This window comes from Peromyscus eremicus, chromosome 9 (genome assembly GCF_949786415.1).
Source record: "Peromyscus eremicus chromosome 9, PerEre_H2_v1, whole genome shotgun sequence".
Taxonomy (NCBI): Eukaryota; Metazoa; Chordata; class Mammalia; order Rodentia; family Cricetidae; genus Peromyscus; species Peromyscus eremicus.
In genome coordinates, this window is record NC_081425.1 from 76062842 (window position 1) to 76079675 (window position 16834).

At 39.8% G+C, this 16834-nt stretch overlaps 1 protein-coding gene across 3 annotated transcripts in view; it reads left to right on the forward strand.

The window, feature by feature from the left end:
• The window catches only part of Txndc16 (thioredoxin domain containing 16), an 80261-nt gene that overhangs the window by 47248 nt on the left and 16179 nt on the right, over positions 1 to 16834 (forward strand). For all 3 annotated transcript variants that reach the window (XM_059273782.1, XM_059273781.1, XM_059273780.1), the window contains 5 exons: positions 1704 to 1847; positions 2399 to 2458; positions 13961 to 14129; positions 14426 to 14562; positions 15242 to 15326. In XM_059273782.1, coding sequence (XP_059129765.1) covers positions 1704 to 1847; positions 2399 to 2458; positions 13961 to 14129; positions 14426 to 14562; positions 15242 to 15326 — 595 coding nt within the window. The remainder of the gene's footprint in view (positions 1 to 1703; positions 1848 to 2398; positions 2459 to 13960; positions 14130 to 14425; positions 14563 to 15241; positions 15327 to 16834) is intronic.

Sequence of the window (16834 nt, forward strand, 5' to 3'; positions counted from 1 at the left end):
TCTGTAATTGCTTATTTACCTTTTTCTGTGTGTGCCTAAACTACAAATATCTGAATCAGGGATTGTGGTTTTTTTTTGTGTCCCACTAGTGAGTATTTGAACGCCCTGTGTATATTATTATATCATCACCAGAGTCTCCAAGGGGCTCCCCTTGAGGTGCACCCGTTATCATGATCAGCATTGCAGTGCTGTCCTTAAATAAGAACTTGAGCTGCTACAGTGACCTGCTCGCTGGTTTGAGCTGAGCACGGGTTCTCGTCTGGTGTGTAGAGTGGAGTTTTTTGTGTTTCCTCCACAGATTTCTTCTAACTTTAAACTAGCTGACCTGAGTTCTGCTCTATTGCTGCTTGCTCTGTTCTACTTGTCAGGTTAGGGCACCTGTTCCTGTCTCGGTTTAGTGAGATTCCTCTCCTCAGCAGCCATTGCTTGCTTCAAGATTTCCTTGTGGAAGTCATGTCTCCTCTTGCCTCCTTCTGTTTGCTTCAGTTTGCCCTCACAGAACTGCTTTTCCCAGGACCTGCTGTCACGCCCCAGCTTGTTCCTAGTTTTTTGGGGGAGGGGAGGGGCAGATAAACTTTTTCCATTTTAACCTCCTATTATGTGTAATCTATATTGGCCTTTGGTATTGCATAATGTCGTGCCTTATATGCATAATCTCCTCTCTACTTTGAATCATCCCATTTACAGAGAAATAGAAAAGGGTTTTAGGAAAGAATTTGTCACAGTGCAATTTAAGAGACAAGTACCTCCCAGAGGAAGTGGCCGAAGTGTGAATTAGGATGGAGAATCCTGGGTTCCATAAAAAGGCAACACATAGAAAAAGAAGAAAAATGTATAGGTGCTGTATAGTACACAAGGAAGAGGACCTTCAAGAGTTCTGTTATTGAGACTGTAATTTCTTGGTGCCACGGGAGGAGGGCCACTCTTAAAGGAAGGCAGTGGACATGTAGGCTTTTAGGGTTTCCTAATCTGAAATTCTTGGCTCATTTTTCTGCCTACAGTTCCAGCAGTTTAGAATTTTCTCTTGCCGTGCATTCTTTACAGTTCGTCTCACTAGCCATTAGTGCCTGTGTGTGATAAGTACTTTCATGTCTCCGAGCCTTTGTAGCATTATTCGATTGTATAAAGCACTCTTTATTTCTGGCCTGGTAGACTTTCAATCTCCTCGTCAAAATTTCCCTATTAAGAGCCCTCACTGTGTCCTTTACCTTCAAACTGATCAGAATTTGTAATTGTATCTTTATTCCTTGATGAGTTTATTGCCCAGCTTGTTCATTGATAGACGTGCCATGTGGTCAAGAATAAGTCTTTTAACCCTTTATTCTAGTGTTTATCATCATGTTTGGCACCCTGTGGGCTCTAAATAAGTAAAAAGTAAAATGTGGTAGACCCCTTTAGGATTCTGAATTAATATAGTGATTAGAAACAAAATTGCCATATTCCCATTGTTTGTAGAATAAAATTAAATGATTGCTCCAGGAATTGACCAATTTTGTGATTTCTGGGTCAGAAAGCATCTCAGAGTCATTAAGTTATAACCAGGCAACTGAGAACTTTTCTAAATATCATACATACTGTTTAGAAAACATGGATTCAGAAATTGGTAGTACTTTAGTACTACCATTCCTATGATAACTTGTGGCATTTTGAATATTTAATTATGTAATCTATATGTAAATTAAGCTCTCTTTAAACCATTTTAGCTATTCAAGATGATGAAGTGGAGGAGACTGTTTTCAGAGATAGAAAGAGATCGTTACCTTTGGAGCTGACAGTGGAGTTAACACAGGAAACATTTAACTCGACAGTCACGACTTCTGACAGCATAGTGCTCTTTTATGCTACCTGTAAGTATGTTCTTTGGAAGGACGCTATATTTCATGTGAGCACCCTTAAAGGAGATGGGTTTTATGTTTGCTTCCTATGTATTATACATTGTAAAATGGCAGAGTTTTCGTGTCTCAGGTAGACTGCACACATTGAAGCATTTACTTTTGATTCTAAGCAGTAAAACTGATTTTCTCTTTTTCTAGATATATAATTTACAAAATGAAGGTAAATGATTAAGCTAGAAATTCAGCTAGTTACTTTTGACAACTAGTGTGTTTGAATGTAACTATATATCAACATTTTTTAGTAGTAGTACAGGAAATCTATTATCTTCAAGGAATAGCCATTTCAATGTATACAGTATGAATAAAAAAATCAGTTGCGTTTGGAATCCGTATAAGTGATTGAATAATATAGAGTACTCTTAGTATGATTATTTGTTATTTGGAAATGCTAGTTTTGGTAATTCCCATAAATCTCTGCATGTGTTTATGTGTGTGATGTAAGTATGGGTAGTCTGTAGATAAGCATGTCCTAATGTCTGTTGAACTTTCTGATTTTATTGTAGGGCATGCAGTATCCATGGCATTTCTGCAATCCTATATTGATGTGGCAATTAAATTGAAAGGTATTATCCTGTGATATGCATGCTTATTTTGTGATCTGACTATGAAACCTTTTGTAACACTGTCTTAAAGAAGCAAACAAACCACACATAAAGTTTCAGATTGTGACCCTAAGATTAAATGAGTAAATCAAGAGGGTTAGTGGTGACACCTCTACCAATTCTTTCATCATTCAGGGGTGTTTTAACTAGATTGAGTTTTTTAATGTTTCAATGTGAAGTTGAAAATTGTCATTTCAAGATCTATGAGGAATTGTGTTGGAATTTTGATGGGGATTTCATTGAATCTGTAGATTGGTTCTGGTAGCGTAGCCATTTTAAGTATAAATCCATGAGTGTGGGGGATCTTTCCATCTTCTGATGTCTTCTTTGATTTCTTTCTTCAGTGTCTCAAAGATTTTAATCCTACAAGTCTTTCATTTGCTTGGCTAGAGTTACTGCAAGATATTTTATATTATTTGAGGCTATTGTGGAGGATGTTGTTTTCCTGATTTCTTTCAGAGTCCATTTGTCATTTATGTAGAGGAAGGTTACTGATTTTTGTGAGTTAATTTTGTTTACTTCTGCTTTGCTGAAAGTGTTTATCAGCTGTAAGAGTTTCCTGGTAAAATTTTTAGGATCACTTATGTATACTATCATATCATCTGCAAATAATGATAGTTAGACTTCTTCCTTTCCTATTTGTATCCCCTTGATCTTCTTTAGTTGTCTTACTGCTCTAAGACTTCAAGTACTATATTGCATTACATAGGTATGGAGAAAGTGGACAACTTTGTCTTGTTCCTAATTTTAGTGGAAATACTTTTGAGTTTTTCATTATTTAAGTTGATGTTGGCTATGCTTGCTGTAAGTTGCCTCTATTATGTTGAGGTATGTCCCCTGTATTCCTAATCTTTCCAGGACTTTTATCATGAAGGGGTGTTGAATTTTGTCAAAGGCCTTTTCTTTATCTAATGAGATGATCTTACGGGTTTTGTCTTTCAGTCTGTTTATATGGTGGATTACATTTAGTGATTCACATAGCTGAACCATTCCCGAGTCTCTGAAATGAAGCCTACTTAATCATGGCAGATGGTCTTTTTGATGTGTTCTTGGATTTGGTTTGCAAGTATTTTATTGAGAATTTTTGCATCTGTGTTCATAATGGAAATTAGTCTATAATTGTCTTTGTTGTTTCTTTTTCTTTTCTTTTTGGTTTTTTGAGACAGGGTTTCTCTGTGTAGTTTTGGTGCCTGTCCTGGATCTCACTCTGTAGCCCAGGCTGGCCTCGAACTCACAGAGATCCACCTGCTTCTGCCTCCCGAGTGCTGGGATCAAAGGTGTGCACCTCCACCACCACCACCACCACCTGGCTGTTGGTTCTTTATGTGGTTTAGGTATTAGGATGACAATGGCTGTTTCAAAAGAACTGGACAGTGTTCCTTATGTTTCTATTTTGTAGAATAATTTGAGGAGTATTGGTATTAACTTTTCTTCAAAAGTCTCATAGAATTCAGTGCTAAAACCACCTGGCCCTGGGCCTTCTTTCCTTTCCTTTCTTTTCCTTTCCTTTGATTTCCTTTTTCCTTTCCTTTGATTTCCTTTTTCCTTTCCTTTCCTTTCCTTCTTTTTCCTTTTTCTTTTCCTTTCTGTTCCTTTCCTTTCCTTTGATTTCCTTTTTCCTTTCCTTTCCTTTCCTTTGATTTCCTTTTTCCTTTCCTTTCCTTTCCTTTCCTTTCCTTTCCTTTCCTTTCCTTTCCTTTCCTTTCCCTTCCTTTCCTTTTTTTCCTTTCCTCTCCTGTCCTTTCCTTTCCTTTTAACTTTCCTTTCCCTTTTTCTTTCCTTTCCCTTCCTTTCCTTTCCCTTCCTTTTCCCTTTCCTTTCCTTTTTTCGTTCCTTTCCTTTCTCCTTTCCTTTCCTTTCCTTTCCTTTTTCCTTTCCTTTTTTCCTTTTTCCTTTCCTTTCCTTTCCTTTCCTTTCCTTTCCTTTCCTTTCCTTTCCTTTCCTTTCCTTTCCTTTCCTTTTTCCTTTCCTTCCCTTCCCTTCCCTTCCCTTCCCTTTCCTTTCCTTTCCTTTCCTTTCCTTTCCTTTCCTTTCCTTTCCTTTCCTTTTTCCTTTCCTCCCTCCCTCCCTTCCTCCCTCCCTCCCTCCCTCCCTTCCTTCCTTCCTTCCTTTATTTATTTGGTTGAGAGACTTTTAATGACTGCTTCCATTTCAGTAGGGGTTATAGGTCTTTTAAAATTCCTTATCTAGTCTTGATTTAACTTTGTTAAGTGGTGTGTATTGAGAAAGTTATCCATTTCTTTTAGACTTTTCAAATTTGATGGAGTACAGGTTTTTAAAGTATGTCCTTAGGATTCTTAGGATTTCCTCGGTGTCTGTTGTTATGTCTCTAATTTTGTTAATTTGGATCTCCTCTTTCTGCTTTTTAGTTAACATGGCTAAGGGTTTTACAATTTTATTTTCTCAAAGAAACAACTCTTTGTTTTATTGATTCTCTGTAATTTTGTTGTTATTGTTGTTGCTATTTTATTGATTTCAGCCCTGAGTTTGATTATTTCTTGCTGTCTATCCTTTTGGGTGTGATTTTTTTCTCTCTGTTCTAGAGCTCTCAGTTATGCTGTCAAGTTACTAGTATGAGATCTTTGCAATTTCTTTATGTAGACAGTGCTATGAACTTGCCTCTTAGAACTGCCTTCACTGAAAAAAAAATAGAACTGCCTTCATTGTGTACCATAAATTCTGATATGTTGCAATTTCATTTTCAATCAGTTCTAGAAAGTTTTAAATTTCCTCCCTAGGTTCTGTCTCAACCCAATTTTCATTCAGTAAAGAGTTGTTCAGTTTCTATGAGTTTGTTAGCTTCCTGTTGGTTCTGTTGTTGTTGATACCCAGCTGTATTTAATATGTGTTTAGGATGCTGGGTGTTTGTTGTTGTTGGTTCAGTTTTCTTGTACCTGTTGAAACTTGCCTTGTATCCAAGTATATGAAGTGTGTGGTCAATTTTAGAAAAAGTTCCATGAGCTACTGAGAAGAATGTATTTTTTTTTGTGTGTGTGTGTGTGTGTTTTGATGAAATGATATGTAAATATCTCTTAGATCCATTTAGCTTATGACATCAGTTAGTTTCAGTACTTCTTTGTTTAGCTTTTTGTCTGGGTGACCTATTGGCAAGAGTGGGGTATTGAAGTCACCCACTCACTAGTCAGGGCTAATATGTAATTTAAGGTATATATACCTTAAATGTGTTTCTTTTATGAACGTTGATGCCCTTGTGTTTGGTGCATAGATGTTAAGAATTGCAATGTCCTCTTGGTGGATTTTTCCTTTGATGAGTATGTAGTTCCTTCCCTATCTCTTTTAATTAGTTTTGAATTGAAGTCTTTTTTAAAAATCAGACATTAAAATGAATACACCAGCTTGCCTCATAGGTCCATTTGATTGGAATATTTATTTCCATCCCTTTCCCCCGAGGTGATGTCTATCCTTGATGTTAAGGTTTGTTTTTTGGATGCAGTAGGACGGATCCTGTTTTCAAATCCATTCTGTTATTGTATCTTTTTATTGGGGAATCGAGACTATTGATGTTGATCAATGAGCTTTGTTTGTTGATTTCTGCTTTTTTTTTTTTTTTTTTGGTTCTTCTGATGTTATTTATTCCTTGTGTTTTCCTGTGTGTGGTTAACCTTTTCAGGTAGAAGTTGTCTTTCTAGTGCCTTCTATAGGGCTGGATTTGTAGATAGATATCTCCTTAAATTTGGTTTTCTCATGGAATGTCTTTCTTTTTCAATCTGTTGTGATTGAAAGTTTTGCTGGGTATAGTAGTCTAGCCTGGCATCTGTGGTCTCTTAGAATTTGTAGAACATCTTTCTTTTAGAACACTTTCTGCCTTTTAGAGTCTCCAGTGAGAAGTCAAGTGTTACTCTAATAGGTCTGCCTTTATATGCTACTTGGTCTTTTTCCCTTGCAGCTTTTAATGTTCTTTCTTTGTTCTGTACATTGACTGTTTTGATTAGTATGTGTCATGGGGAATGTCTTTTCTGTTCCAGTCTATTTTGTGTTCTGTACCCTTTTGTACCTTGGTAGGCGTCTTCTTCTTGAGGTTAGGGAAATTCTCTTCTATGATTTTGTTGAAAGTATTTTCTGTGCCTTTAACCTTGCTTCTTCTCCTTCCTCTGTTCCTGTTATTTATAGATTTGGTCTTTTCATAGTGTCCTAGATTTCCTGGATGTTTGTACCTGGAGTTTAAAAAAAATCACTATTTCCTTGACCAAGGCATTCTTTTCTTCAAGAGTGTCTCCAGTGCTGGAGCTCTCTCTTCCATTTTTTATTCTGTTGGTGAGGCTTACCGCTAAGGTTCCTTTTCAGGTTTCCACATTTTTCATTTCTAGATCTTCCTCAGTTTGTGTTTTCTTTATTGATTCCATTTCCACTTGCAAGTCTTGAACTGCTTTCTTCTACTGTTTCTTTGTGTTTTCATAGATTGCTTCAGTGGATGTCTTCACTTCCTCTGTAAGGACTTCTGACGTATTCATAAAGGCTATATTGAGGTCTATGTCTTCTGCTTCAGCTGTATTGCATTTTTCAGGGCCTGCTGTGGTAGAGTTGCTGGGCTCTGGTGGTGATTTGTCTTGGTTGTTATTGATTGTGTTTTTTACTGACGTCTAAGCATCTGGGTTTGAGATATTTGTAATTCTAGGTTCTGATATCAGGTCTTATCTTTGTTGGGGTGGTTTTCTGTTCCTGGGTTTTGCTGCCCTTTCTGGTTCTTAGGAGAGTGTGGATGGCTGTGGGTTGCCTGGTAGGGAATGTTTCTGAGATCCTACCAGGTGTGGCTACTGGGTGTTTCAGATAGAATGTGCGTTTTTGGTATTGGGAGCTGACACTTAGGCATAGAGATGGGCTTGGGGTAGGTATTGATGGAGTCCACAGGAGGAAAGCAGGGTGTCCCACCAGTGTGTGTTTAGTCCCCTGGGATTGGAGCAGAGTGAGGAGAGGCCACAGCAAGTAGTCTAGGGATCAGAGTAGGGGATGGGATTTGGAGGAGAGGAGGGAGAGTGAAGACTTGAAAATTGCTTACCTACTTCCCTGGTCAGTGTCGGGGGAGGTCCAGTTCCCAAGGAATACCCGAGAGTGTTGTTGGCTGAGACAAAGGCATGGGGTGGTGAGGATGGCTGTAGGAGAAGATCTGTGTGGTCCTCTAGAGATGGGTCAGAGAGAAAGGGAAGGCTTTGGTAGGTGATCTGATACAGAGCTGGAGATGAGACAGGGGGATTGGATTTAGAACAGAGATGATAGGGTGAAGGCCTGAAGACCCCCTACCTGCTTCCCTGGCCTTTGTGCTTGGTGGGTTGTAGGGAATTAGTTTTCTTGCTTTCTGTTGCTGTGATAAAACACCATGACCAAAAGCAACTTAGGGACAAGAGGGTTTATTTCTCCTCACAGCTACAGTCCTCCATGGAAGGAACTCAGGGTAGGAACTTGGAGGCAGGACTGGATTAGAGACCACGAAGGAATGCTGCTTGCTGCCTTGAACTCCTTGGCTTTCTCAGCCTGCTTTCGTATACAGCCCAGCACTATCTGCCCAGGTTGATCCAGTGGGCTCCTCCTATAGATTGCCCTCCTACAGCAGTCATTAATTAAGACAGTACCCCACGGACTTGCCTACAGGTCAGTTATGAAGGCATTTTCCCAATTATGTTTTTCTCTTCTCAGATGTGCCTAGGTTTGTGTCAAGTTGATTAAAAACCAACCAGCACAATAGTATCAATAACAATAGTGTTTTGCATCTGTCTTGATTTCTATACAAGTTAAATATTCCAGATCTGAAAAACTGAGGAACAGAAGTATTTTGGATTTATTTAATTTGGAAATAAATTTAATAATTTAATTTGGAAGTAAATTAAATTTAATAATATAATTTATTTTAATTTTATATAAAAATCATATAATGAGATATCTTGGGTATGAGACCAAAATCTAAACATGGAATTCATTTGTGGTTGACATACTTCCTGTAAACATAGTGTCAAGGTAATTGTAGCCAGTATTTTTCTGATTATAGTTTGTCACATTAGTCTAGAATTTTCTACTTGTGGTGCCACATGAACACCCAACAACTTTCAGATTTTGGAGAGTTTTACACTTCAGAATTTTAAGTTGTATTAGGAATCTCTAGAGAAGCAGAACCCAGTAGAATGAATATATTAAAGGGGATTAGATTAGCTTACGCGATATGCTTGGGTAATCAATCAGTGGCTGTCTTCACACTGAGAAGCCTGAGAGCCCAGGAGCTACCCAGTCCACGAAGCTGGATGTCTCTGCCGTTCAGTGGTGCTGAAGGTCTGAGGATTCCTGCAGGGCCACCAGTTCCGTCTCTTTTGGAAGCTTAAAGAATTAGGCTCTGATATCAACAACAGAATATATTGGCAGTAAAGGCAGCAGCAACTGAGTAGATGAATTTTCCAACAGGGTGAATCTACTCACCAGTAAGACATGAGAGCAGCGAAGCAAAAAGCCAAACCTTTCCCTCAGAATGTCCTTATCTGGCTGCCATGGTAGAGCTCTACATAGATGTAGGTGGGTGTTTTTATATAACCCGATCAAGGACATCCTTTGCAGATATGCCCAGTAGCTCGCCTCTCAGTTAATTCCAGTTAAATCCAGTTTTGTTGACAACCAAGAATAACCATCACAAGTCCACCCCTGTCAACCCAACACCCAATCTTATCTCCATACATCGTGTTGAATTTCCAGGCGAAAACCATAGCAAGTCATAATTCTGTCTATTGTAATGTGACTGTCTCACAACCACCAATGACACTGTTTCCCCTGAAAGCAGGTGAAAAGAAGACCCCTTGAGGAATGCCTAGTCTTTTAGTGTCCTAGAGCTTTGATACTGTAGATTTACAGCGTGTAATTACTGATACCACCTCAATCTAGGCCAGCAGCGCAAAGTCACAGGAACAGGAAGCAAAGTTTTTTTCTAGTGGGCTGCTAGAGGTGATGGTGAGGGGCACCGTTCCTGTTTCTACCCCTTGCTTCCTGGACGCCTGAATCCTGTACAGTATATCGGGTGCTGATTCAGAGCATACACAGCTCTCTGGAGAACTCGGCTCCAGCCCTCCAGGCCAGTGTCACCTAGTTGGCACTGTAACTGTGTCATTAGAAGGCTGTCCATTATTCTGTCAGGTTACTTCAGAAGGATGGGAGACATGGTAAGACCAGGGAATACTCTATGTATGAGCTCACTGCTGCACTTCCTTACAGTCCCCTGGTTCAAAGAAGTGCTGTGTAGAATTTCATGATGGTGGATAAGGCCTTCTATCAGTCAGTGGATAGAATATCAGGATGGTGGATAAGGCCTTCTATGAGTCCATGGATGGAATATCATGATGGTGGATAAGGCCTTCTATCAGTCAGTGGATGGAATATCAGGATGGTGGGTGGATAAGGCCTTCTATGAGTCCATGGATGGAATATCATGATGGTGGATAAGGCCTTCTATGAGTCCATGGATGGAATATCAGGATGGTGGATAAGGCCTTCTATGAGTCCATGGATGGAATATCAGGATGGTGGATAAGGTCTTTTTATCAGTCCATGGATAGAATATCATGATGGTGGATAAGGTCTTCTATCAGTCAGTGGATAGAATATCATGATGGTGGATAAGGCCTTCTGTGAGTCAATGTATGGAATATCATGATGGTGGATAAGGCCTTCTATCAGTCCATGGATAGTAGTTTTGTCAGAAGCTGTGGTGATATATTGTATACTCTAATGAAATTTGTCTGAAGATCAGAGGACAGAACAAGCCACTAGATTAAACATAGAAGCCAGGCAGTGGTGGCACACACCTTTAATCCTAGCACTCGGGCAGCAGAAATCCATCTGGATCTCTGTGAGTTCAAAGCCACCCACAACATGAGATTGACTCAGTCTAAGAGAGAAAACAGAGACAGGCAGTGGTGGCACACACCTTTAATTCCAGTACTGGGAAGCACACATGCGTTTAATCCCAGGAAGTGAAAGCTGGGTGGAGAAAGGTATATAAGGCATGAGGAGACAGCCTTTTCGGAAGAAGCATCTCTTTCAACTAGAGGCTTTTTTTGGCTGGAGCCTTTCAGGTGAGGACTCAGAGACATTCAGTCAGAGGATTCGTGGAGTTGGCCAGGTTTGAGCTGTGTGGCTTATTCCTTTGTCTCTCTAATCTTTCAGCATTTACCCCAATATCTGGTTCTGGGTCTTTTTTTTTTTTTAATTAAAAGACCATTTAGCAGTTCGTGTTACAAGAAGCATTACTTTCAGGAAGGGCAAATCCATATCCAAAGTATGTTTGGTTAAGAATAATGTGCTACCCTTTCTATAATGGTCCAGTGTAGTCATTCTGCCACTAGGTGGCACCTAGACACCCAGGGGAATGTGTCATATAATCGCAGCCCAGTGCTGGTCTCTACTACAGGAAGATCTAGCACTCAACAGCAGCTGTAGCCAGGTCAGCTTTGGTGAGTGGAAGTCCATGTTGTTGAGCTCTTGTGTAACCTGCATCTCTACAACCATGGGTCCACTGGGATAGCCTGGGAAAGAGGCTGCCTCTCCACAGTAGGTCATCCTGTCAGCTTGATTATTAAGCTCCTCACTGAAGTGCCTTTTTTTTTGGGGGGGGGGGTTCGAGACAGGGTTTCTCTGTGTAGTGAAGTGCCTTTTTGATGGGCATTTTTTGGGGGCACAAAAGTGTCTTTGCATCCTTTGACAATTTGATGAGCTCTGTCCATATACTTTTTCCCCAAATGTCTTTCTACCAATTCTCAATCTTACTTCTTCCAAGTCCCCAACCATCCAGCCAACCATTGGCTACAGCCCATCAATCAGTATAGAACCACGTATTTGACCATCCTCTTTCCAAGCATATGCACTACCAAAATGATACTCAACTTGTACCCTAATTTTTTCATTATAAAAACATTGTAGTACTTTTTACATTAATCCTATATTCTGTCTTTGATGTTGGCCTCTTGAGAAAAAGCCAGTTTTTGAAGTCCAAGATGATGAGTATTTTTGCCTCTGCCACAAGGTGGCAGCAAATATCAGATTTAATTAATTATTTATTTTTTTGGGTACCTACATAGTCACAATGTCAAAGAAAATCCCCCTTTCAGATTAGAAATTTTATTTGAAGTTAATGTGTTAATGAAATGCATGGGATGTAGTCCTCTAGGCATATTAGATTGTTAACTGAAATATAAATCAAGAGCAAATCCACTTTCTTTTAACTAATTCCTCCAGTATAAGGAGTCTTATAACTTTAAATAACATGTGTCAGTGCTCTTTCTCATTTACAAGAAAAATCAGCTTTCAGTTTTGAGAGAAGAGTTTAGGAGGGTCTGACATGTTGAGGACAGTTGCAGTAGAGAAGGCGTGTGTCACAGCATTCACTGGGTTCCACATACAGTTATGACGCTGTCGAGGAGCAGGTGGCACTAACTTATAACAACATGACTTAGGGGTAGAGAATGGCAAAAAACTGGCCAGCAGGTCTGCTCTTAGGAGGAAGAAGGTGTCCCTTTGTTTATTAGTTCATTTAATGTTCCGGTAGTAATATACTTTGACTTAACCGTTTTTAATACACCTGCAAAGAAATAACAGTGTGCATTCCCACATTTCTATGGGATATGTACTTAGGAAGTACTGGGATTATAGTGGTGAGTCTTACACTGTTTTTTGTTTGTTTTGTTTTGTTTTTGTTTTTCGAGACAGGGTTTCTCCGTGTAGCTTTGTGCCTTTCCTGGAACTCACTTGGTAGCCCAGGCTGGCCTCGAACTCACAGAGATCCGCCTGGCTCTGCTTCCCGAGTGCTGGGATTAAAGGCGTGCGCCACCACCGCCTGGCTATACTGTTTTATTAAGCAGAGGCAACGTTAAATCTGAAGTGATGTTATTACTTCTGGGAGCTAGAATTCTTTTAAAGCATAAAGGTGGTTTCCATTATTCCATTTATAGTGGTGATGGCTGCTCTTCCAGAGGACCCAGGTTTGATTCCCAGCACCCATAGCTCACACCTGTCTGTAACTCCAGGTCCAGGACATCTGATGCCCTTTTTTGGCCTCCATGGGCACCAGGCATGCACATTGTACACAAACATCCAGGCAAAACACCACACACAAAAATAAATAAAATTTAAAACCTTTTTATTATAAAATACAAAACCAATACATTCCATAATTTGAGTCATAAAGTTTTGTTATACATGGAAGTCCTAAATTGATACAGATTTCTTAATTTAATTTATTAGCTCTTACTTTTTATTAGAACGAATTTATTTTTTTTTCATAGCTTAATTATGTGTTGCTTGTGTTAGTTGATTTTTAAAACCTGTTTTCACCCAACGATTTATATATTTCATAGAGCTTTACACGCTTCATTGTTGAACAAGTAAGAATATGAGCTTTATATCCTGTGCATTTTCCTAGGCTGAAAAGAGATTATTATGGTCTTTAGATGGGGTTGATAGCCGAGGCCCCAGATGGGTGCTTCGATGGTGAAGAATACAGGTACAGTCTCTCCTCCCAAGGAGTTCTCTTCACAGAGACAGACACTGATCAGCAATGCAGATGAAGACAGGGCCACAAAACTTGACGAGGAAATGAGTAAACGTGTTCTGTCATCACATGTGGCAAAGGGAGCTGGTGCAGGTGGGGTGCCGGGCCAGGCAGCCATGACAGTGTCATGTTGACAGATACCTACACTACAAAGCTTGGTGGGGCGGGCTGGTAGCAAAACAGCGATGGGAGATGGGTGAGGAGGAGTGTGCCGGTCACCAGAACAGATTGGAGTTTGAAAATAGTGTCTCTAGGAATATGTTAGAGATACTGAATATGGGAAGGGAATCAGAAGCCCATTGTAGTTATCCAGGAAAAAAAAGAATAATACTGGCAATAATATAAATAGAAAATAATTGGAAACATGTAAAAGTTGAGTGATAAAACTGGAAAGATACTGGCTGGGTAGGCATGGGAAACTTAGAAACAGAGAGGCGTGAAAGAAGTTTCTTTTTTTTTTTTCCATAGCTGCACAAGAGAGGCCCCCTTCATCACTGCACAGAATGGAACTACTTAGTCTCAGACTTGTAGAGTCTGAGGATGTGTTCATTCACAGGGTAACAGAGCCACCACTAAAGAGAGCTGGGTCTGGAACTTCAAGAAGTTGAGGCCAGAGATACAAGTGTAGGCTGTATTGGATTGTTGGTCATTCCTGGGATTGTTGAAAAAGAGCAAGAGGAAAAGCACTTTAAACTCAGGCTTAAGAGGGTCCCAACTCCAGTAATAGAAGAGCCTATAGAAGGGTCCAAAGGGGAGAAGCTGTAGAGACAGGAAAAAGCCAACAGGGAAGGTCTTACAGAGGAAGAGAGTCCTGCAGGAGTGTGTCATGCTGGGCACTTAAAGTGAGTGGGATTGGAAGATAGGGAAACTGAGCCATGAACATTCTACATTAGTGTTTATGACGTGTGCATTTTTCTTTAATTCAGGCACATCCACTATCCTCCTCACTAGAATAAATTGTGCAGATTGGTCTGATGTATGTACGAAGGAAAATGTCACTGCATTTCCTGTGGTAAAGTTGTATAAGGAAGGTGAGAGCCCAGTGTCTTACGCAGGCATGTTGGGAACGAAAGATCTCCTGAAGTTTATTCAGATGTGAGTATTCAGCTTCACTTGACGATGTCTAGGTTTGAGGTCTGTAGCTCAACTCTACACTTCGTTGACATGCTTTGAATAGGCTCAGGGGGATACTAGCCTGAGATCACAGAGTCAATGTTGACAGTGAAACTTTGTGCACGGTCTGTCACTTTCATTTAATGAGACAGATTCTTTTTAAAAGAATAATTTTGTCCAATAGTCTATGTAATATATTGTTTGCTAGGTTCTATTTTTTAACAAACTGGAAAATATCTTTAAAAATTAATTTTGAGTATAGTTATATGTTTATCCAGAAACAGGATCTCCTGTCCAGTGGACATAGCATCCATCCAAGAAGCAGAAAAATACTTACGTGGGGAGTTATATAAAGACCTGTTCAGTGTTACTAGTGTGTCAGTACTGGGGCTCTTCAGTCCAGCCATGACATCAGGTAAGTAGAGTTGCCACTCGCTCACACTTTTTTATCTTATTTCATGTTTGCTTCATGTGTGGTACATAGGTGTGTGCGTGTGTATGTGTTTGCAATTTTAAGGTGCATATTATGTCATATACTTGCACCTCTCTCCAGGCTGTATGTAAGAAGACAGCTGTGTCCATTTCCCTGGCTTCAGCAGTACATTCAAAAATACCAACTATTTATTTGGTTATTCTGTATGATTAGAGTGCTATACATTTAAATTTTTTTATTTTATGTACAGTGGTGTTTTGCCTGAATGTATGTCTGTGTGAGAGTGTCAAAAGCCCTGAAACTAGAGTTGCGACAGGTGTGAGCTGCCATGTGAGTGCTGGGAATTGAACCCCAGTCCTTTGGAAGAGCAATCAGTGCTATTAACCACTGAGCCATCTCTCCAGCCCTGAGTGCTATCTATCTTAAAGCTGACACTCAGAGAACATTTGTTTAGGAAACCACGGTTGTGTCATATCAATAGATATCTCTTTAGCAACAGTGCCACAAAACAGATTTGTTTTAGCTGCTCTGTGTCTGCACTTAAGTATTAATCTTTGTAATTTAATGGTAATGAAGTTCTACCATCTGGAAAGCCTGTGTAGGCTGCCTAGTACACATAATGTTAGAGTTTCTCAAGCTTCTCTCGTCTGTGTCTGTGCAGCAAAAGAACATTTCAGGGAAGCGGGGAAGCAGCTGAGAGGCTCTGTCATCACGGGAGTTTATTCTGAGGATGATGTTTGGATACTGTAAGTTTGTTGCTCTTCTAATTCGGGGGCAGATGAAACGATGCAGTATAATGTGCCACTTCACAGTTGATAGGGAGATTAAGAAGAATCTTAAGTTAATTTTCAACCAACATGCAAGGTGACAGGTGTCTGGAACTTCATAAATACTTAGCCTGGTCTCCCATCTTCCTGCCCCCCTCCCCCTCTGCTCCTATCTGTATCCACCCACTACAGTATTCTACATTTTTACTTTTCTTCCTGGAAGATGTCTGGGAAGTGCTATGCTGTTAGCTTCTTTAAATACCCGCTTTGAAGTGCCCATAGGCGTGATCTTGGGCTCCTACTTAATTTTGAAGCACCTACAGAAGTGATTATACTTACTTTTGCTCCTATAAAAGTTTTTGCCTTTGGATCCTGTTATTTGTGCTTTGACTTGTCTTTGGAGTCTTTACAGTGTTGAGGATTTTATTTCCCGGTTGCTGTTTTTGTTTGCTACCAAAGAATATGTAAAAATGTATTAAAACTTCACTTGTTCTGCCGATGGAAGGTGGGATTGCTATGGGTCACCAGTGTACTCTATTGGTGTATCGCACTAGCTTGAAGGACTACACTGCGTATTTGGAGATTTGCATTAACACACATGACATTCATCATGATGCAGGTGAACTTACAAGTACCTGTAGTTTGTGTTTTCAGTTTTCTGGCTACAGCATTACTAATTCTGATATCTGAACTCAAGGCCTTTAATTTTGAACTCTTCTCGATGGGGAACTTTAGATCATTTTCTGTAATTAGTCATTTTTTTAAATAATATGTATTGAACCAGGGTATAGGAGACCTATTTATTTGATAAACTGTAGTCACATACTATTTTCTGCTGTTAATTGGCATTTAAGATATAAAGAGCTGGGCCAGTACTCTTTTCAGAGTGTTTGGTTTATAGCCAGCTAGCTCATCAACTTGGTGCCCGCTCTGGGAGATCTGGAGTGGGCTCTTTACCAACCTTATGGTATTGTAGTGTCTGTACTTCCTTCTCGTTCACACTGTATACCTTTACTGGCCATGGCACACTGAACATTTTTCACTTGAAAATAGAGGATTTCACTTAGAGGATTTGGGTTTTATCAGATTTAGTAGCAAAAGTGAGTTCTTCACATATTGTCTAGAGCACCTCAGGAGTTCAGTGTCTTGCAGTTTTTGCTCTCTGAGCCCCATTCAGCTCTAAGACAGGATGACAGAAACTACTTTTAGAAGTACTCTGTTGAATGAAGATAGATAAGGCGCTGACTACAGCACCCAGCAGACTGTAGACTCGCCATCAGTGCCCTGCCTTACTCAGGCATGTGATGAGCAATCTAGAAAGGTGGAGAACCACGGAGTGTTCCAGGTCCTACTTACACATTTTCTTGAGGGTGAGCTGTAGAGAAGACAGCTTTAGATCATTGCCATTTTCTTATAACAGAGATGGTCAAGACTCCCAAACTTTCTCAGATAACCTCACTTATAAATTGGTCTGGAAATTGAGATAA